Source organism: Oncorhynchus clarkii, chromosome 11 (assembly GCF_045791955.1).
Source record: "Oncorhynchus clarkii lewisi isolate Uvic-CL-2024 chromosome 11, UVic_Ocla_1.0, whole genome shotgun sequence".
NCBI lineage: Eukaryota > Metazoa > Chordata > Actinopteri > Salmoniformes > Salmonidae > Oncorhynchus > Oncorhynchus clarkii.
Window position 1 is genome coordinate 36955565 of NC_092157.1, and position 22404 is coordinate 36977968.

Here is a 22404-nt window from a genome sequence, read left to right on the forward strand (position 1 = left end):
CATAATGCAGCCACCACCATGCTTGAAAATATGGGGGGTGGTACTCAGTAATGTGTTATGTTCGACTTGCCTCAAACATATTCAGGACATAAAGTTAATTTCTTGGCCACATCTTTTGCAGTTTTACTTTAGTGCCTTGTTGCGAACAGGATGCATGTTTTAGAATAGTTTTATTCTGTACAGGCTTCCTCCTTTTCACTCATTGGGGTTATTATTGTGGAGTAACTACAGTGTTGTTGATTCATCCTCAGTTGATCCAGTCGCCTATCCCAGCCATCAAACTCTGTAACTGTTTTAAAGTCATCATTGGCCTCATGGTGAAATCCCTGAGCAGTTTCCTTCCTATCCGGCAACTGAGTTAGGAAGGATGCCTGTATCTTTGTAGTGATTGAGTGTATTGATACACCATCCAAAGTGTAATTAATAACCTCACTACACTCTAGAGATATTTAGTTGCGTTATTATTTTACCCATCTACCAATTTATTCCCTTTGCGAGGTATTGGAAAACCTCCCTGGCCTTTGTGGTCGAATCTGTTAGAAATTCACTGCTTGAGACCTGCTCCCTGCCTGTTTCATCACTGAACGAAAATATAGGCCTAGTCCTCTGTTGCTAGCCAAGCCGGCTGGCCGTTCATTCTGTCGTTTAGGCTGCCAGAGACGCGACCCAGTCGTTTTTGTTATATATGTGTGGACACGACCCAGTCGTTCATTCTAAGTGTTCGGTTGCCATGCTGGCTGGCAAGTGTTCGGTTGCCATGCTCTAATCCATTGCTTGCCAGCCAACTACTGCTAAACAGTCAGGTCAAACAGTGCAGCTAGAATAACCACAAAGTAGGTGCATGTGCATTTGTTTAAGCTGTTTTGGATTTCGCCTGGCATATAACATGTGCTCTCTCGTCAGCACACTGTTCAGAGGAGCTAGCCCAACTACACAGCTAATGTAATCACTTCAAACTGAAGCTGGTAAAACAGCAAACTATCTGCATTTCATGACGTTTGACCAGTTTTTCTATTGAAATTTCTTTGTTTTCGACTGGCTGAGAAAAGATGTCTGTTCATTCTATTGGTTAGGTTGCCAAAAACGTGACACAGTCGTGAAGTCTATGTTCTATATGTATGGGCGCGACCCAGTCGTTCTTTCTAAATGTGCCGTTGCCATGCTGCCTGTAAACCGTGCAGCTAGAATAACAGCTGCATTTCATTTCACCTGTTTTTCGATTGACATTTATTTATTTTTATCCATCAAAATGTATAGTAACGACCCTGGGCCCAGGGTCGTTACAGTATATTTCGACTGGCTGAGAAAATACGTTCATTTTCAAGAGGACAGTGGAGATTAAATACACTGCTCAAAAAAATAAAGGGAACACTAACTCCAAGTCAATCACACTTCTGTGAAATCAAACTGTCCACTTAGGAAGCAACACTGATTGACAATACATTTCACATGCTGTTGTGCAAATGGAATAGACAACAGGTGGAAATTATAGGCAATTAGCAAGACACCCCCAATAAAGGAGTGGTTCTGCAGGTGGTGACCACAGACCACTTCTCAGTTCCTATGCTTCCTGGCTGATGTTTTGGTCACTTTTGAATGCTGGCGGTGCTTTCACTCTAGTGGTAGCATGAGATGGAGTCTACAACCCACACACGTGGCTCAGGTAGTGCAGCTCATCCAGGATGGCACATCAATGCGAGCTGTGGCAAGAAGGTTTGCTGTGTCTCAGCGTAGTGTCCAGAGCATGCGCTACCAGGAGACAGGCCAGTACATCAGGAGACGTGGAGGAGGCCGTAGGAGGGCAACAACCCAGCAGCAGGACCGCTACCTCCGCCTTTGTGCAAGGAGGAGCACTGCCAGAGCCCTGCAAAATGACCTCCAGCAGGCCACAAATGTGCATGTGTCTGCTCAAACGGTCAGAAACAGACCGACGCCAGACGTCCACAGGTGGGGGTTGTGCTTACAGCCCAACACTGTGCAGGACGTTTTTCATTTGCCAGAGAACACCAGGTTTGTCAAATTCGCCACTGGCGCCCTGTGCTCTTCACAGATGAAAGCAGGTTCACACCACTGCGGTTGAAAATTAGCCGGCTGGCTAAAACCGGCACTTTTACTGAAACGTTGATTAATGTGCACTGTCCCTGTAAAAATAAAAAAATAAACTCAAACATGTGACAGTCTGGAGACGCCGTGGAGAACGTTCTGCTGCCTGCAACATCCTCCAGCATGACCGGTTTGGCGGTGGGTCAGTCATGGTGTGGGGTGGCATTTCTTTGGGGGGCCGCACAGCCCTCCATGTGCTCGCCAGAGGTAGCCTGACTGCCATTAGGTACCGAGATGAGATCCTCAGACCCCTTGTGAGACCATATGCTGGTGCGGTTGGCCCTGGGTTCCTCCTAATGCAAGACAATGCTAGACCTCATGTGGCTGGAGTGTGTCAGCAGTTCCTGCAAGAGGAAGGCATTGATGCTATGGACTGGCCCGCCCGTTCCCCAGACCTGAATCCAATTGAGCACATCTGGGACATCATGTCTCGCTCCATCCACCAACGCCACGTTGCACCACAGACTGTCCAGGTGTTGGCGGATGCTTTAGTCCAGGTCTGGGAGGAGATCCCTCAGGAGATCACACTACTGAGCCTCATTTTGACTTGTTTTAAGGACATTACATCAAAGTTGGATCAGCCTGTAGTGTGGTTTTCCACTTTAATTTTGAGTGTGACTCCAAATCCAGACCTGTAAAGAAAAAAATATTTAATAAGAATATTTCATTAATTCAGATCTAGGATGTGTTATTTTAGTGTTCCCTTTATTTTTTTGAGCAGTGTATATACTGAACAAAAATATAAACGCAACAATTTCAAAGATTTTACTGAGTTACAGTTCATGTAAGGAAATCAGTCAATTGGAATAAATTCATTAGGCCCTAATCTATGGATTCCACATGACTGGGCAGGGGTGCAGCCGTGGCTGGGCCTGGGAGAGCATAGGCCCACCACTTGGCAGCCAGGCCCAGCCAATCAAAATGTTTTTTTCCCCACAGAAGGGAAAAACCCACATTACAGACAGAAATACCTCCTCGGCATTTATATTGTTGTTCAGTGTAATATTGAAACTATGTTGCAAATGTCTAGAGACAGCAACGTTGTTTCAACTAAATGTTAGGCTAGAAGCGTGGAAATAATAATCCCTTTACAGTGGAGGTCAAGTTAATGAATTGGCTGGCTGTGCTGATGGGACAGTGGATGAGCATGATTTCTCAGATGGAACAGAAAACAAGATTCCCATTTTTGTGTCATAGGCTTACCGGTGCAAAATGTTTTTTTTAGTATGGTCGAGAGACGCGTTCTAAGCCAATCACAATGCTTGTTTTGACCAACCCGTTATAGGAAAATCATGTTAAACACTGTTATTGCACACAGAGTGAGTCCATGCAACTTGTGAGACTTACAGTGCCTTCGGAAAGTATTACGACCCCTTCCCTTTTTCTGCATTTTGTTACGTTACAGCCTTATACTTATACTAATCTACACACACTACCCCATAAAGACAAAGCGAAAACAGGTTTTTGTACATGTTTACAAATGTATAAAACAACTGATACTTTATTGACATGAGTCTTCAGGCCCTTTGCTTTGAGACACTCCAATTGTGTCTCAAATTGCTCAGGTACTTCATGTTTCCATTGATCAACCTTGAGGATGTTTCGACAACTTGTTTGGAGTCGACCTGTGGTAAATTCAATTGATTGGACATGATTTGGAAAGGCACGCACCTTTTAAGAGTAGGTCACACTGTTGACAGTGCCTGTCAGAGCAAAAACCAAGCCTTGAGGTCAATGGAATTGTCCATAGAGATCAGAGACAGGATTGTGTCGAGGCACAGATCTGGGGAAGGGTGCCAAAAAGTTTCTGCTGCATTGAAGGTCCCCAAGAACACAGTGGCCTCCATCATTCTTAAATGGAAGAAGTTTGAAACCACCAAGACTCTTCCTAGAACCGGTACAGGTGTCAAATGTGTAGCGTCATACCCATGAAGACTTGAGGCTGTAATCGCTGCCAAAGGTGCTACAACAAAGTACTGAGTAAAGGGTTTGAATTCTTATGGAAATGTGATATTTCATTTAAAAACATTTCTAAAAACCTATTTTTGCTTTTTCATTTTGGGGTATTGTGTGTAGATAGATGAGGGGGAAAAAAATATTTAATCAATTTTAGAATAATGCTGTAACGTAACACAATGTGGAAAAGTCAAGGGGTCTAAATACTTTCCCAATGCACTGTGGGACTTATTAAGCACATTTTTACTCCTGATCTTAGCCTTGCCGTAACAAACGGGTTGAACACTTATTGACTCAACACATTTCAGCTTTTCCTTTTTTATTAAATGGTAAACAATTCTGAAAGCATAATTCAACTTTGACATTATGGGATATTTTATGTGGTCCAGTGACCATCTAAATTTGATCCATTTTCAATTCGGGCTGTAACACAACAAAAAATGGAAAAGTCTAGGTGTGTGAATACTTTCTGAAGGCTGCGTATCTACTTTTGAAATCCTCCCTCTCACTGTTTTCATCTCTTACTACTAGACTGGTCTCATTGGTTTTCTCCTGACTCTCTCCTATTCGTTTCAATGTTTTACTGCCCATCTCTGTGTTTTTTTCCTCTGTGTGCCCTGTCCCTCTGTGCGTGTTCCTTTCCTCTTCTTCCTCCTCCCCCTCTCCCTGCCCACCTTCCCCCTCATTGTGGGTGCAGGCCCTATGGCCTAGAGGAGGATGTTAGGCAGTATGAGCAGGACCTGGCTAAGAGGCTCTACCAGTCGCGAGTGAGGGCGTCTCAGGGCACCGCGCCACCCCCTCAGTCCCAAAACGCCGCCGCCTCTTCCGCTGCCTCCCAGCTCAGGTCTGCTCACCAGTCCAGGCCCTGGCCCGCATGTCATTGTGGGGGTATTGCTGCCTGGGGTGCTTTGGTTTGGGGGGGGGGGGCATTGACTCAGCTAGCTTGCTTCCTTTCTCTCTCACTTTGTTTCATTCTACATCTCAATCGCTGTCTTTCTTTCTCTCGCTCTTCTCTTGGTTTTAATGCATCTTTCATCATACTAACATACTGCCTCCAGTGTGGCTGTAGCAGTCTGAGGGGAGGGCCCGCCTAAGTAGTCCTTCTCCTGGATGCTGCCACGCTGGTCTTGTACTTTTATACTTTAGTTTTAATAACAAGCATTTTCTGCATTGAGTGAACCACCGCAGGCCAGGACAAGGAGCACCCAACATCTGCTGTTTTCTGGTTGTCCTCCCCACGCCATTAGAGCAACGTGTCCTAGTTTTCTCTCTGTCCTGTCCTAATTTTTCCACTCTTTCTGTCTCTCCCTCTCCGGTCCATCTCTCTATCTGACGGTGTTCTCTCTCTCACCAACAGGATGAAGTCTCTGGAGCAGGATGCTTTGAAGGCTCAGATGGTCATCGCTAAGTCCAGGGAGGGAAAGAAGCGTGGCACACTGGACCAGCTGGCCGAGTCGCCCTCGCCCGCCCTCACGCCATCCCCCACCCCTCTGGAAGGTACATCAGTGGCCATCGCATACACTCTCACACAGCTTAGCACCTACATTAATTCACTCAATGTCTGCGTCCCAAATGGCACCCTATTTATTCACTGTATATTGCACTACTTTTGACCTGTGTCCTATTGGCCCTGGTAAAAAAAAAGATACATATAGGGAATAGGTTGCCGTTTGGGATGCAGCCTCTCACTCAATACCAGACCTCAATCGACTAATAGTGTCCTAACCTTTGTCTAACAGATTTCAGTCCACAAGGAGTAACGTCACCAGGCAGACTGGTAAGAACTGAGTTCTCTACTGCGTTTGTTTGTTAAATGTCAGAGTTCATAGAGATGTCTCCACTGACGTATTTCAATCCAGGGTAATAGAGACTTCAGATTGTTGCTTGGACAACCAGAGCAAATTTTTGTTGAGAATAACAATGTCACAGTCTAACTTTTGCCTTCCTTATCTTTTAAGTAGCTGTTCCGTTTAGAGATGTTCCATCATCTAAAGTGTGCTTATTTGTAGACAGAAAGTTGTTTTGATGGGCTTTAAGTCACATTGAAATGCTTCGCCACCATTGTACACAATCACTTCAGCCTATCAAATGCCTGGATCATCACTACAGCCAATCAAATCCCTCTCTACACAAGCCACGCCGCTGAGTCATCCATCCTTCTCCCCCCCTCTTTCCTCACCTCTTCCTCTACTCATTCCATTTTGCTGTCCTTCTAGTCCCTGTCGGAAAAGAAGTTTGACTACCGACAGTTTGCTGCCATTCCTTCTTCCAAACCCGTATACGACATCCAGGTATTGACTGCATGCTGAGCTCCCAGGCCCCAGCCCCCTCCCCCTGACTTTCCCTTCTGCCTCCGCCCCAGTCCCCCCCTCTCCCCTTTGGTCCTTACAGCAGCGCTGGTGGTGCCACTGCTTCAACAGCTGCCGCCATTTTGGCTTTCCCCCTGATTGATTATTCAGTGCTCCATTCTGGGGATTTGGCTTGTTAGTTGCTGCCTCCGATTTAGTTGATGAATGGATCTTGAAAATATAATGCTAATACGCTAATACACCAGTAAGCTACTGACCACGTAATCAAATCAGGTCCTGGGTCAGTTTTCTATCAGGGTGACCTCTCACCTCTGCTTAAAGCTTTATCTCCATCCCTTTTCTCCCACTCACCATCCAATCACCTTCAGTTATTTCCAAACAACCAGCCTCAACCAGGCAACATCAACATTCACCAACCAGTGATTTGAGCCCCACTAACCAGCTTCTTGAGGAAACTGCCCAGATCCTGCATCTCCCCCTCCTTCTCAGCCACTCTCACCAGCTCTCCATATCTCTCCATGGCTGGGGCTCATTGCCGTGTCTGTCCTGGTTCCTGATCACCTCTCCCTGTATCACAACAACACATATTTTGGGATCTCCTGTCCTGTCATGCTCTTGACTCCCAGTGCAAAGTATTTTCCAGTCTATCACTTAACCAACATGGGTGATGGGAACTTCCTGGGCTAAACTCAATGAGGTCTCCCTAAGCTTGGATCTCAGCCTGCGTACGGATGATTCTACAGGGGGTTCCTTGGGGGTCAGGGAGACTTATTTCTCAGTGGTTGTGGTGGTTTCTGGTCCAGTATTTTGTAGTATGTACTGCTATCAGTCTTTTTTTCCGGTCTCTGTGGGTTGTTTTATCAATCAGTCTTCCTCAATGAAAGGCCGCCAAGTATTCCTCCACTGCTCCCAATGTAATTTGGCCGTGGAGTTCTACATTTAACGTGCTGTTCTTAACTCTAATAGCTCCACCCGTTCGATTAATAATTTGCTGTTCTTTAAGCAAGCTTGCCTTGTCTTGAGGCCTCGTGATCTAAATTCAGTAGAACTACTGTAGAGACCAATAGGCTTCTCTGATACTGATATGCTTCTCACGAACTCAGGAGGACACTGGAATGTGCATCATTTCTGGCATACGGTTACTGAGCTTAACAGTGTGTATAGACCTCAGTGTACGGTATGTGTGCAACCTTGCTCTCCACACTTCTCCCGATGTGTGCACTTGTCATGCACACTCCCTGTGATGATGCGAGTGCACACTTAGGGAGAAGTGTTGTGGAGAACTGGGAAGCAAGGTATGTGTTTGAGTGTTGAATTCACACCAAAAATGGGTTATTGTATGTGTGCTTAGTCCAGTGGGAGAGACCTGTGTAGTGGGCTGGGCTGTGCTGTGATTTTCTCTGCCGCGTTGGTGACTGTGGTTCGGCTAAGTGTCTTGTAATGGTTCCTTGCCTGTGAACAGCTGCTCCCTGCGCTTTGCCTGTGAGATGGAACAACCCCCGGAACTGATGGACTAACACAAGCCTCCATTTAACCTCCCCCAATCCTAACGTCATCCTGACCAGACTGCTGTGGCCAAGTGGAACCTACCTTCTGCACCCTTGCTGCCACTGTGACCGCCTGGGAGAAAGACCCACACCTACCCACTACCAGTCCCCTAGCCCAACTTGGTGACGGTGTTCCTGGGATAATAGGTGGCCACATCCCCTAGCCGTCATCCACTCACACACACTCTCTGTGTCCTTCTCTTGCAGTCCCCTGACGTGGTCGATGACATTCAGTTCATTGACGATGGCTCCAGTAACCCAGGTGAGTGTCAGTGGGTCAGGGTCAACAAAACCTCTTGACAACCATATCAAGTAGGGTCCAGCATCTCTGTTGGTAAAATAGGGTGCTTTAAGTAGAATTGGCCCTAGGGTTGCAACATTTCTGGTAACTTTACCAACATTTCCAGAAATCCTGGTTGGAGGATTCCTAGATGTTCTGCTTATTCCCTACTGATTTCTAAAATTCCACCTGGGATCTGGAAAACCTGGGAATTTTGGGAAAGTTACCAGAATTTTGCAACCGTAGCCCATAATAATGTACAATATATTACCCTGATCACTTTTATCCCTTTGATTCAGGTGACTTCCTGGGATAAGCAACTCCTATTGGTAGGATTCACATACGGTTTCTGTGCATTTGCGTACGTGTGTGTTCCTCTGAACTTTGGCCCGAGTGTGTGTGAACTGCTGTGTACCCCTGTTAGTCAAGTGTGGTAAACCATAGCGTAGTCAGACCATATGTTCATAGTGCTCTCTCTCGCTCTCTCTCGCTCTCTCCCGCTCTCTCCCGCTCTCAGCTTTTTAGAGTAGTCGGGCATGGTTTGGCCTGATATGTCTGTAACCTTTGTAACCGTGTCTACCGTTATGGAGGCTAAAGCCATATCAGGGATGTTTTTCCAACGTTGGGAGTGGGTTTGCTTTTACCATTGATGGCTTTGCCTGCTAACCATTCCTCGCGTGTCAACCAGCTACATTAGCTAACATTACCGTCAAACTTTCTATAGTGCTGTACATTAATATTTGGTGTGTTAAACAAACTGACACTACTGCAGATCCAGATCCTGCATGAACTCAAATTGACTACACCAAAGACTTAACCTGAACCTCCCCTTTTATTTTACAACTTAATGTTAGATGGTTCCTCACCCTGAATAGTCTATGGGCCAGGAGTTACTGTAATCCATGGTTCAGGTCGATAAACAGTCACTACAAACTTAAGCAGACTTTAGCCACGATAGCTACTTTCAGAGTAAGCATCCAAGTACTTCTAATACATTTTATTTAATTCAATCATTTTGATATTGTAAATAAAATCACATTTTATTTGTCAAAAAATATTAACTTTTATTTAACCAGGTAGGCCAGTTGAGAACAAGTTCTCATTTACAACTGCGACCTGGCCAAGATGAAGCAAAGCAGTGCGACACAAAAACAACAGAGTTACACATAGGATAAACAAAAGTACAGTCAATAACACAATAGAAAAATCTATATACAGTGTGTGCAAATGGAGTAAGGCGGTAAGGCAATAAATAGGCCATAGTAGCGAAGTAATTACAATTTAGCAAATTAACACTGAAGTGATAGATGTGCAAGTAGAAATACTGGTGTGCAAAAAAGTTAATAAAAACAATATGGGGATGAGGTAGGTAGTTGGGTAAGCTATTTACAGATGGGCTATGTACAGCTGCAGCGATCGGTATGCGGCTCAGATAGCTGATGCTTCAAGTGGGAGAGAAATGCGCCGAACACAACAGGTGTAGAACTTACAGTGAAATGCTTACTTACAAGCTCTTAACCAACAATGCAGTTCAAGAAATAGAGTTAAGAAAATATTTTAATTTTTTTTTTTTTTAAGTAACAATAAAATAACAATAATAAGGCTATATACAGGGGGTACCAGTACTGAGTCAATGTGCAGGGGTACAGGTTAGTTGAAGTAATTTGTACATATGGGTAGGGGTAAAGTTACTATGCCTAGATAATAAACAGGTCAATGTAAATAGTCTGGATGCCATTTGATTAATTGTTCAGCAGTATTATGGCTTGGGGGTAGAAGCTGTTGAGGAGCCTTTTGGACCTAGACTTGATGCTCCGGTACAGCTTGCCGTACAGTAGCTTAAACAACAGTCTATGACAAACTATCAATGGTGTGTTTGGACCATGATAGTTTGCTGGTGATGTGGACACCAAGGAACTAAACTCTCGACCCGCTCCACTACACCCCCTGTGAATGGTGTGTTTGTCTATTGTTGTACTTAGATGAAGATCAGAAAATTTTATGACCAATTTATGCAGAAATCCAGGTAATTCCAAAGGGTTCACATACTTTTTCTTGCCACTGTAGTTATTACAGACTCGGTCTGGGAGAGGGGAGAGGTTGAAAATGTAAATGAAGACACTTGCCAGTTGGTCTGCACATGTTCTGAGTACACATCCTGGTAATCCGTCTGGCCCCGCAGCCTTGTGAATGTTGACCTGTTTAAAGGTCTTGCTCACATCGGCTACAGAGAGCGTGATCATACAGTCGTCTGGAACAGCTGGTGCTCTCATACATTCTTCAGTGTTGCTTGCCTCGAAGCAAGCATAAAAGGCATTTAGCTCGTCTGGTAGGCTTGCGTCCCTGGGCAGCTCGCGGCTGGGTTTCCCTTTGTAGTCCGTAATAGTTTGCAAGCCCTGCGACATCCGACGAGCGTCAGAGCCGGTGTAGTAGGATTCAATCTTAGTCCTGTATTGATGCTTTGCCTGTTTGATGGTTTGTCTGAGGGCATAGCATAATTTCTTATAAGTGGCAGGATTAGTGTCCCGCTCCTTGAAAGCGGCAGCTCTAGCCTTTAGCTCGGTGCGGATGTTGCCTGTAATTCATGGCTTCTGGTTGGGATATGTACGTACGGTGACTGGGGGGATGTCATTGTCAATACAATTGATGAGGCCGACGACTGAGGTGGTATACTCCTAAATGCCGTTGGATGAATCCCGGAACATATTCCAGTCTGTGCTAGCAAAACAGTCCAGTAGCATAGCATCTGTGTTATCTGACCACTTCCGTATTGAGCCAGTCACTGGTACTTCCTGCTTTAGTTTTTGTTTGTAAGCATGAATCCGGAGGATAGAATTATGGTCAGATTTGCCAAATGGGGGGCGAGGGAGAGTTTTGTATGCATTTGTGTGTGGAGTAAAGTTGGTCTAGCCTTTATTATTTTCTTCTGGTTGCACATGTTTTATTTTTTATTTTAACAGGTAAGTTGACTGAGAACATGTTCTCATGTACAGCAACGACCTGGGGAATAGTTACAGGGGGGAAGAGGGGGATAAATTAGCCAATTGTAAGCTGGGGATGATTAGGTGACCATGATGGTGTGAGGTACAGCTTGGGAATTTAGCCAGGACACCGGGGTTAACACCCCTACTCTTACGATAAGTGCCATGGAATCTTTAATGACCTCAGAGAGTCAGGACACCCGTTTAACATCCCATCCGAAAGACAGCACCCTACACAGGACAATGTCCCCAATCACTGCCCTAGGGCATTGGGATATTTTTTAGACAGAGGAAAGAGTGCCTCCTGCTGGCCCTCCAGCACCACTTCCAGCAGCATGTGGTCTCCCATCCAGGGACTGACCAGGACCAAGCCAGCAGTGGGATGCAGGGTGGTATGCTTCTGGCAATGTGACATTCTGTTAGAAATTTGGTAAAACTGATTTACATTTGCCTGCATTAAAGTCCCCGGCCACTAGGAGTGCCACTTCTGGATTAATTTCTTGTTTGCTTATGGCCTTATACAGCTAATTGAGTGCGGTCTTAGTGCCAGCATCGGTTTGTGGTGGTAAATAGACGGCTATGAAAAATATAGATAAACTCTGGGGTAGTTAGTGTGGTCTACAGCTTATCATGAGTTACTCTACCTCAGGCAAGCAATACCTTGAGACTTCCTTAATATTAGACATCACGCACCAACTGTTATTGACAAATACACACACCCCCACCCATCGTCTTACCAGACGTAGCTGTTCTGTCCCGAACGGAGATCATCCAGTTTATTCTCCAGTGATTGCACGTCGAACGGATGGTAACGCCAACGGATTCTCATAAGGCACCCCGATCGCCGCCCCCCGTATTTCTGTCTTTTCTTCACGCGAATGACGGGGATTTGGTCTGGAATGAGTCACTCAGAAAAAAATTGTCATGACTCTCAAGTCAGTAAAAAGAGTCGTTCAAAAAGAATGTATCGTTCGTAAACTACACATCACTACTGCCACAGTGCTGGCATTGGGGGAGACTTAGGGGTCACTATGAGTCACTGAAAGGGGAACCTAGATTTAAAGGTTTAGTCATTCACCAGGGTGTCATGTTAATATTGGTTTCTCTGTGCCCGCCAGTGCATGCTGCGGATCCCGGGACTGAGGTTCCCACTGCCACCTCAGCACTGGAGATGGCCCTCTACAGCAACACGCGCCAGCTGAGGCAGGGCTGCCGCAGCCTGGAGACCGCCGTGCCCACATAACACATCACACACATCTACCACAAGACACTCGGGAGACATACATACACAGAGGAGGCACCGGGTCACTACACACACTCACAGGTTTGGGAGATGCGTCCCATGTAACCACTGCAGAGACCATGATGCTGATAGTCAACAGACACACACACACACACACACAATGTCATATCTTGCCTTTACAGTCTGAGGATGTGTTGGCCTGAACATGAGGCCCAACGTTCCTGAGGCCAGGGAGGAGGAGGGCTGGTGAGGGGAGCTAGCGTTACGCTTCAGAAATACCATTCTCTTTTTTATTTGGGTTATTTTTCTTCAGTTTACGTTTTAGTAGCTGAATTATATTAACAGGTGACTTATCTTTTTACTTTTGACCCTCTGATTTTTGCTGTTTTAAATGAAAAATGTGTTCTGGAAGAGAAAGGAAAAAATATGAATTGTGTAGATGTAATACTAATTTTTCAGATGCTATTTTTGAGGTTTTCAATGAATATATTGTGAAATGTCAAGATTTTTAGCGGGCTTCGGGGGGGCGTGTATATATTGGGAATACCTTCACTGCCACATTTTAAACACTACATACATATCTCAACTGCACTACCACACTACTTAGAAAACAACATGTTTATTTTTAAATAATTTATTTTGCTTGTATTTTATTACTCGATTCTAAAGCCTCCCCTGTAATACATTGTTGTTACCCCCTGTACTTTCGAGTGCAACAGAACAATGCATATCATTTTATTTATCATAATGACATCAATGCATATCATGATATCATATTAATTAAAATGTACATCTTAGGAGGCAAGCACATGTTTAATCCATATCACCAAGATATTTTATTTTACAATGAATACATTTGTTTTCACTCTGATGCACAGGCCTTAACCAGGTTCTGACTGGTACATTACAAGGAACATGCTGTCACAGACTTGTAGGATACTGATCCCAGTACAGTTGTTTGATCTCGGTGGATCAGAGTAAAGGATCTCTAGCTTTCCTGGACCAGGTTTATCAAATTCTGTCCCATTCCTATTCTCGAGAATGTAACTACACTGGAGAGACCAGCAGAGACACCCACACACACATGGACAGATAAGCCACTAGTCTTTATTCAAAATGGCTGTAAATTTAGGAACATAATCTCAGCTTCATCTCCATTTACATATACGGTACTTTCCCTGCCCTTTTGGTGGAAATAATTTGTCAATGTGAATCTCACTCCTATCTGGATGGTTTTCCAGATTTTACCGGTGAAGGTATCTGCCTTTGATTAATTTAAATCTGACACCCACTGAAAATCCTTTATTGTTGTGTGAATAATGTACAAAATACTGAATGGAAAGCTAAATGTACGGTTGAAATTGAGCCAGTCTACTAAGCCAAGACCAAGCAAGTGTCTGGACTGGGGAGCTCTCTCCCTACCTCTCTCTCTCTCTCTCTCTCTCTCTGCATGTACAATATGTTGGCTTTACTGGGAGAACCTGTAGAGGCAGAAGACATTTTGTTAATCCCTTTTGAAATGGATCTCATTCGACCATCATTCTCAATCTCTTTCCTCTACTTTACCTGCTGCTGTCATGGATGTTATCTGATGGCAGCTTTGTTGGAGAGTCATGATAGAAGCACTCGTGTTTAATTTAATGTACTAATCATATCTTTCTGCGTTGCTTTCGCTGACTGAAATTCAGTTAGGATGATAACATTTGCGATTGGTTGACAAAAAAAAAATATATATATTTTTTTTACTTACTGTAGTGGGTAAAACTTTCAAGACAAAATGGGATTCATAACATTTTTTTATGCCAAACAACTGTTGGAACTTCCTTTTGGTTACACTCTTCTCTTGAATTATTTTGGGGGAATATTTTTCCCAAATGTGTCAGAGGGAAAGGGTAGAAGTGCTGGGGTCAAGGCTCTTCCAAAACTGTAACTAGTGAATTTGTACAACCAAAGAGGTCTATTTTGTGGTTCACGAATAAAAAAAGTTTACTTTTCATTTAACAAGCTGATTCATTGCATTGTGTCTTTGTATTCTATAATCTAAACTCAGCAAAAAAGAAACGACCTCTCGCTATCAACTGTGTTTATTTTCAGCAAACTTAACATGTATAAATATTTGTATGAACATAAGATTCAACAACTGAGACATAAACTGAACAAGTTCCACAGACATGTGACTAACAGAAATGGAATAATGTGTCCCTGAACAAAGGGGGGGTCAACATCAAAAGTAACAGTCAGTATCTGGTTTGGCCACAATATGCATTAAGGACTGCAGTGCATCTCCTCCTCATGGACTGCACCAGATTTGCCAGTTCTTGCTGTGAGATGTTACCTCACTCCCCCACCAAGGCACCTGCAAGTTCCCGGACATTTCTGGGGGGAACTCACCCTCCGATCCAACAGGTCCCAGATGTGCTCAATGGGATTTAGGTCTTGGCTCTTCGCTGGCCATGGCAAAACACTGACATTCCTGTCTTGCAGGAAATCACGCACAGAACAAGCAGTATGGCTGGTGGCATTGTCATGCTGGAGGGTCATGTCAGGACGTGCCTGCAGGAAGGGTACCACATGAGAGAGGAGGATGTCTTCCCTGTAACTCACAGCATTGAGATTGCCTGCAATGACAACAAGCTCAGTCCGATGATGCTGTGACACACCGCCCCAGACCATGACGGATCCTGCACCTCCAAATCGATCCTGCTCCAGAGTACAGGCCTCGGTGTAACACTCATTCCATCGATGATAAATGCGAATCTGACCATCACCCCTGGTGAGACAAACTGCGACTTGTCAGTGAAGAGCACTTTTTGCCAGTCCTGTCTGGTCCAGCGACAGTGGGTTTGTGCCCATAGGCGAAGTTGCTACCGATGATGTCTGGTGAGGACCTGCCTTACAACAGGCCTACAAGCCCTCAGTCCAGCCTCTCTCAGCCTATTGCGGACAGTCTGAGCACTGATTGAGGGATTGTGCATTCCTGTTGTAACCGGGGCAGTTGTTGCCATCCTGTACCTGTCTCGAAGGTGTGATGTTCGGGTTTGTACCAATCCTGTGCAGGTGTTACACGTGGTCTGGCACTGCGAGGACAATCATCTGTCTGTCCTGTCTCCCTGTAGCGCTGTCTTAGGCGTCTCACAGCACAGGCATTGCAATTTATTGCCCTGGCCACATCTGCAGTCCTCATGCCTCCTTGCAGCATGCCTAAGGCACGTTCATGCAGATGAGCAAGGACCCTGGGCATCTTTCTTTTGATGTTTTTCAGAGTCAGTAGAAAGGCCTCTTTAGTGACTTACGTTTTCATAACTGTGACCTTAATTGCCTACCGTCTGTAAGCTGTGTCTTAGTGACCGTTCCACAGGTGCATGTTCATATTTTTTTTTATGGTTCATTGAACAAGCATGGGAAACAGTGTTTAAACCCTTTACAATGAAGATCTGTGAAGTTATTTGGATTTTTACAAATTATCTTTGAAAGACAGGGTCCTGAAAAAGGGACTTTTCTTTTTTTGCTGAGTTTAGATGAATGTACAGTCGTGGCCAGAAGTTTTGAGAATGACACAAATATTAATTTTCACAAAGTCTGCTGTCTCAGTGTCTTTAGATATTAAGTACAAGCATTTCATAAGTGTTCAAGGCTTTTATTGACAATTGCATGAAGTTGATGCAGAGTCAATATTTGCAGTGTTTACCCTTCTTTTTCAAGACCTCTGCAATCCGCCCTGGCATGCTGTCAATTAACTTCTGGGCCACATCCTGACTGATGGCAGCCCATTCTTGCATAATCAATGCTTGGAGTTTGTCAGAATTTGTAGGGTTTTGTTTGTCCACCTGCCTCTTGAGGGTTGACCACAAGTTCTCAATGGGATTAAGGTCTGGGGAGTTTCCTGGCCATGGACCAAAAATATCGATGTTTTGTTCCCCGAGCCACTTAGTTATCACTTTTGCCTTATGGCAAGGGGGTTCATCATGCTGGAAAAGGCATTGTTTGTCACCAAACTGTTCCTGGATGGTTGGGAGAAGTTGCTCTCGGAGGATGTGTTGGTACCATTCTTTATTCAAGGCTGTGTTCTTGGGCAAAATTGTGAGTGAGCCCACTCCCTTGCCTGAGAAGCAACCCCACACATGAATAGTCTCAGGATGCTTTACTGTTGGCATGACACAGGACTGGTGGTAGGGCTCACCTTGTCTTCTCCGGACAAGCTTTTTTCCGGATGCCCCAAACAATCAAAGGGGATTCATCAGAGAAAATGACTTTACCCCAGTCCTCAGCAGTCCAATCCCTGTACCTTTTGCAGAATATCAGTCTGTCCCTGATGTTTTTCCTGGAGAGAAGTGGCTTCTTTGCTGCCCTTCTTGACACCAGGCCATCCTCCAAAAGTCTTCGCCTCACTGTGTGTGCAGATGCACGCCATTCTTGAGCAACCTCTGTACTGGTGGTGCCCAGATCCCTCAGCTTAATCAACTTTAGGAGACGGTCCTGGCGCTTGCTGGACTTTCATGGGAGCCCTGAAGCCTTCTTCACAACAATTGAACTGCTCTACTTGAAGTTCTTGATGATCCGATAAATGGTTGATTTAGGTGCAATCTTACTGGCAGAAATATCCTTGCCTGTGAAGCCCTTTTTGTGCAAAGCAATGATGATGGCACGGGTTTCCTTAGGTAACCATGATTGACAGAGGAAGAACAAAGATTCCAAGCACCACCCTACTTTTTAAGCTTCCAGTCTGTTATTCGAACTCAATCAGCATGACAATGATCTCCAGCCTTGTCCTCGTCAACACTCACACCTGTGTTAACGAAATAATCACTGACATGATGTCAGCTGGTCCTTTTGTGGCAGGGCTGAAATGCAGTGGAAATGTTTTTGGCGGATTCAGTTCATTTGCATGGCAAAGAGGGACTTCATCTGATCACTCTTCATAACATTCTGGAGTATATGCAAATTGCCATCATACAAACTGAGGCAGCATACTTTGTGAAAATGAATATTCATGTCATTCTCAAAACTTTTGGCCACGACTGTATTCTGTCCAAACTGATGAGGAATATGACACACACAAAAAGCTCCTGTGAACCCATTCCTTCTTGTTCTCTGGAGGTTTCTTCCTTCATTCTTGTTATGAGGCTAGCACAAATGAGATTGTTTGAATGGTTAGAATCCAGGTGTGGTTAATGTCTTCTTAGCTAAATGATTAGTGGGCAACAGTGACAGGTTAGAGTCAAATGGGGGAAAACCATGTGGTAGGTAGGTTTGAGGGTGGTGCAGTGTGTAAAAGGTGGGCTGCGATCTCTGGTTTAAGTTCCCAGCTCTCTTTGTTTCCTAACAAACTGTTTTCTTGTTTAGTAAACTAGCTTAAACACTCACACCAGTAGAAATCCACTTTTTCGAGCTGAAAGACAATGGCCAGAGCTTACCCATGACATTGCACAACGATTTACAGTGCATTTGTGAAAGTGTTCAGACCCCTTGACTTTTTCCCCATTATGTTACATTACAGCCTTATTCTAAAATGAATTAAATGTTTTTTTTTATCATCAGTCTACACACAATACCCCATAATGACAAAGCGGAAACAGGTTTTTATAAATTGTTGCAAAAAACTTTAACCTTATTTAAATAAGTATTCGGATCCTTTGCTATGAGACTCGAAACTGAGCTCCGGTGCATCCTGTTTCCACTGATCATCCTTGAGATGTTTCTACAACTTGATTGTAGTCCACCTGTGATAAATTAAATTGATTGGACATGATTTGGAAAGGCACACACCTGTCTATATAAGGTCCCACAGACAGTGCATGTCAGAGCAAAAACCAAACCATGAGGTCGAAGGAATTGTCTGTAGAGCGCCGAGACAGGATTGTGTCGAGACACAGATCTAGGGTAGGGTACCAAAAAATCTCTGCAGTATTGAAGGTCCCCATGAATACAGTTGCCTTCATCATTCTTAAAAGGAGGAAGTCAGGAAGCACCAAGACTCTTCTTAGAGCTGGCCCGACCAAACTGAGCAATCGGGCGAGAGGGCCTTGGTCAGGGAGGTGACCAAGAACCCGATGGTCACTAACAGAGCTCCAGAGTTACTGTGGAGATGGGAGAACCTTCCAGAAGGACAACCATCTCTGCAGCACCCCACCAATTAGGCCTTTATGGTAGAGTGGCCAGAATGAAGCCACTCATCAATTAAAGACATGACAGCCTGCTTGGAGTTTGCCAAAATGCACCTAAAGACTCTCAGACCATGAGAAACAAGATTCTCTGGTCTGATGAAACCAACATTGGACTCTTTGGCTTGAATGCCAAGTGTCACATCTGGAGGAAACCTGGCACCATCCCTAAGGGGGTGGCAGCATTCATCTGTGGGGGATGTTCTTCAGTGGCAGGGACTGGGAGAGACAATTCAGGATTGAGGGAAAGATGTCTTGGCTGTGTGCTTAGGTTTGTTGTCCTGTTGGAAGGTGAACCTTCGCCCCAGTCTGAAAACCTGAGTGCTTTGGAGCATGTTTTCATCAAGGATATCTCTGTACTTTGCTCCGTTCAACGCAGGAGTGGCTTCGGCACAAGTCTCTGAATGTCCTTGAGTGGCCCAGCCAGAGCCCAGACTTGAACCCGTCGAACATCTGTGGAGAGACCTGAAAATAGCTGTGCTGCAATGCTAGCCATCCAACCTGACAGAGCTTGAGAGGATCTGCAGAGAAGAACAGGAGAAACTCTCCAAATACAGGTGTGCCAAGCTTGTTGTGTCATACCCAAGAAGACTCGACTGTAATCGCTGCCAAAGGTGCTTAAAGTACTGAGTAAAGGATCTGAATACTTTCCTAAGGCATTGTACATAGACATGGAACACTGGTCACCTTAATGTTTACATACTGTTTTTACCCATTTCTAGTCAAGTCCATCCTATTCAACTATTGCTGTACATATACTATTCTATCAACAGTCTTCAGATATACTACATTCTATACACATCCTGTCCATAATGTCTATACATCCCATCACACATATACATACAGTACATTTATATTTGTATGTATTGTGAATATTACTTCACTGTTGGAGCTAGGAACACGAGCATTTCGCTACACCTGCAATATCATCTGCTAAACGTGTATGCGACCAATAAAATTTGATTTGATTTTAGATGAGCTTGACATTGTTAAGATTGAGTGGACAAGTGACAGTGACAGCATAGAATTCAATTGAAGATTTTGACAGGTGTTGGAGAAAGTATAAAATCTCCAGAAATTAGCAGCCCTGTGCCACCACCAGAAGCTCTCGGACTGAGAGAAAGTATAGTCAGATGAAGAGAAAGCAGGTGGAGTAGCAGTGTTCTCTGGGGTGATCCATATCTCCATCAGGGCCAAAAAGTCCAGGGCCTGAAGGGCAGCACAGGCTGATATGAACTTGGTGTTCTTGACTGCAGATTGGCAATTCCAAATGCTGCCAGAGACCAGGAATTTCACATGGGTTGTGCAATCAGGGTACACTAAATTAGAAGGGTTGCAACCGAGTGGTGGGGAGCATCTGTAAAGCAAGTGAGAGAGTGGTGTGGAGTTTCTCACTTTCCTTCCTTGAATAACTCCACAGAACATCATGTCAGAACCATCTTTGTTTCTGCTACGTTCTTAGTTTTGCAACGTGACCGCCGCTGAGAAAACAGGGGAGACTGAAGTACTAACACTAATTGCCTTGGAGAGCTGTAATCGCAGCAGGTAGCCTAGGGTTTAGAGCGTTGGGCCAGTAACCGAAAGGTTGCTATATTGAATCCCGGAACTGACATGGTAAAAATCTGTCATTCTGCCTCTGAACAAGGCAGTTAACCCACTGTTCCCCGGTAGGCCGTCATTGTAAATAAGCATTTGTTCTTAACTGACTTTTTTTTAAAGCACGCCTCCCGGTACTAATTGCTGATTGCCTAGGAGAGGAGAAACCACTCCCCTCCCCCACTGATTACCAAAACAACAGTCACAAATTGCCCTGCCCCTTAATCCTGGTTGATGTGTCAACAATCATCTGCAAATTGTCAGCAGTTCACACACCAAGTAGGTTACTGGAAAGACAGGTAGCACTTAAAGTAGATGGCCCTAACTAGGAAAAAGACAGTACTAGACAACAACAGATTAAGACAAAAATGATACTTCTCACTCCTGGAGATTTCAGTAGTCCTCTAGCTATAGAATGAAGCACTAACCTGCCACGTTAATTATCCTAACTTGCTACGTTAATTCTCATAATCTCCTACATTAATTATCCTATCCTATCCTGCCTAGCCAGCTTAGATCAAATGCTACAAGGAAGCAGGAAGAAGCCACGCAAAACGGTCTTGAGTGGTAACTGATCTACCCAATTATCTGTTATGTTTCCATACACCCACTTATTTCACAATGGACACTCAGACACACTCCACGTATGCAGTTACCCATACTTGCCTTAATGGACAGAATATTGTCTAGAAACTACCTCAATGGACAGAAAAGGGGCACACCACCCAATGCCCATGAGCCAAAGCTTGAATATTGCAAAAATGTGTTAACATGAAACAAAGGATTGTGGTTTAATACTCAATTACTCAAATGTACTTCAGTAGTGTATCTTTACGTATTCCTTATCTACAGTTCTGTTTTTAGCTGGTATGTTCTTATAGATTTCTAAATGGTGTAATATTTATTACAAAAAATATGACCTCACACATAAGGCAAATTGATAAAAGGTTGTCCTTTATCTCCATTTATAAAGCCCTTTCATTGCTTTTTGTTTCTGGTGTCACTAGAACATTTAGTTAGTCTGACCTTTGCTGTCTTGGGCTTCTGTCTTTGCTCAGGTGAATCGTTTTCCATGACCTGTGGAGCGGTATGTTTTTAATGTTTAAGCCCACTGCAATTAGGCATCTATTTTTTATAGTAACAGATCATGTAAAGCCCTGAACCCACAAAGCTGTTAAGCACATGGTGTTCACACTGATGTTACCTGCCTCTGGAATCAATAGGACACACTATAGCTCAGCATTCAACACCATAGTACCCTCCAAGCTCATCATTAAGCTCGGGGCCCTGGGTTTGAACCCCCCCAATGCAACTGGGTCCTGGACTTCCTGATGGGTCGCCCCCAGGTGGTGAAGGTAGGAAACAACACCTCCACGCACGCCTCCAACTCAACTCAATCAGTTTGCAGATGACACAATAGTAGTAGGCCTGATTACCAACAATGATTAGACAGCCAACAGGGAGTAGGTGAGGGCCCTGGGAGTGTGGTGCCAGGAAAATAACTTCTCACTCAATGCCGAAAAAACAAAGGGGCTGATCATGGACTTCAGGAAACAGCAGAGGGAGCATGCGCCTATCCACATCGACAGGATCACAGTAAAGCAGGTGGAAAGCTTCAAGTTCCTCAGCATACACATTTAATTTTTTTTTTTTACCTTTATTTAACCAGTTAGGCTAGTTGAGAACCAAGTTCTCATTTACAACTGCGACCTGGCCAAGATAAGGCAAAGCAGTGCAACACAAACAACAACACAGAGTTACACATGGAATAAACAAACATACAGTAAATAATAGAATAGAAAAAGTCTTTACACAGTGTGTGCAAATGAGGTAGGATAGCGGAGGTAAGGCACTAAATAGGCCATAGTGGCGAAATAATTTCAATATAGCAATTAAACACTGGAGTGGTAGATGTGCAAAAGATGAGTGTACAAGTAGAGATAGTGGGGTGCAAAATAAATAAAATAGATAACAGTATGGGAATGAGGTAGTTGGATGGGCTAATTACAGATGGGCTATGTACAGGTGCAGTGACGATCTGAAATGGTCCACCCACACAGACATTGTGGTGAAGAAGACGCAACAGCACCTCTTCAACCCCAGGAGGCTGAAGAAATTTGTCTTGGCACCTAAACCCCTCACAAACTTTTACAGATGCAGAATTGAGAACATCCTGTCAGGCTGTATCACCGCCTGGTATGGCAACTGCACAACAGGGCTCTCAAGAG

The 22404-nt window shown here is 44.3% G+C and overlaps 1 protein-coding gene across 1 annotated transcript in view; it reads left to right on the forward strand.

Moving 5' to 3' along the window:
• The window catches only part of LOC139420483 (protein scribble homolog), a 128224-nt gene extending 113798 nt beyond the window's left edge, over positions 1–14426 (forward strand). The window contains exons 40-45 of the mRNA XM_071170681.1: positions 4757–4903; positions 5417–5556; positions 5799–5836; positions 6276–6350; positions 8123–8177; positions 12295–14426. Coding sequence (XP_071026782.1) covers positions 4757–4903; positions 5417–5556; positions 5799–5836; positions 6276–6350; positions 8123–8177; positions 12295–12419 — 580 coding nt within the window. The 3' untranslated portion in view covers positions 12420–14426. The remainder of the gene's footprint in view (positions 1–4756; positions 4904–5416; positions 5557–5798; positions 5837–6275; positions 6351–8122; positions 8178–12294) is intronic.
• The last annotated feature ends 7978 nt before the right edge of the window (positions 14427–22404 follow it).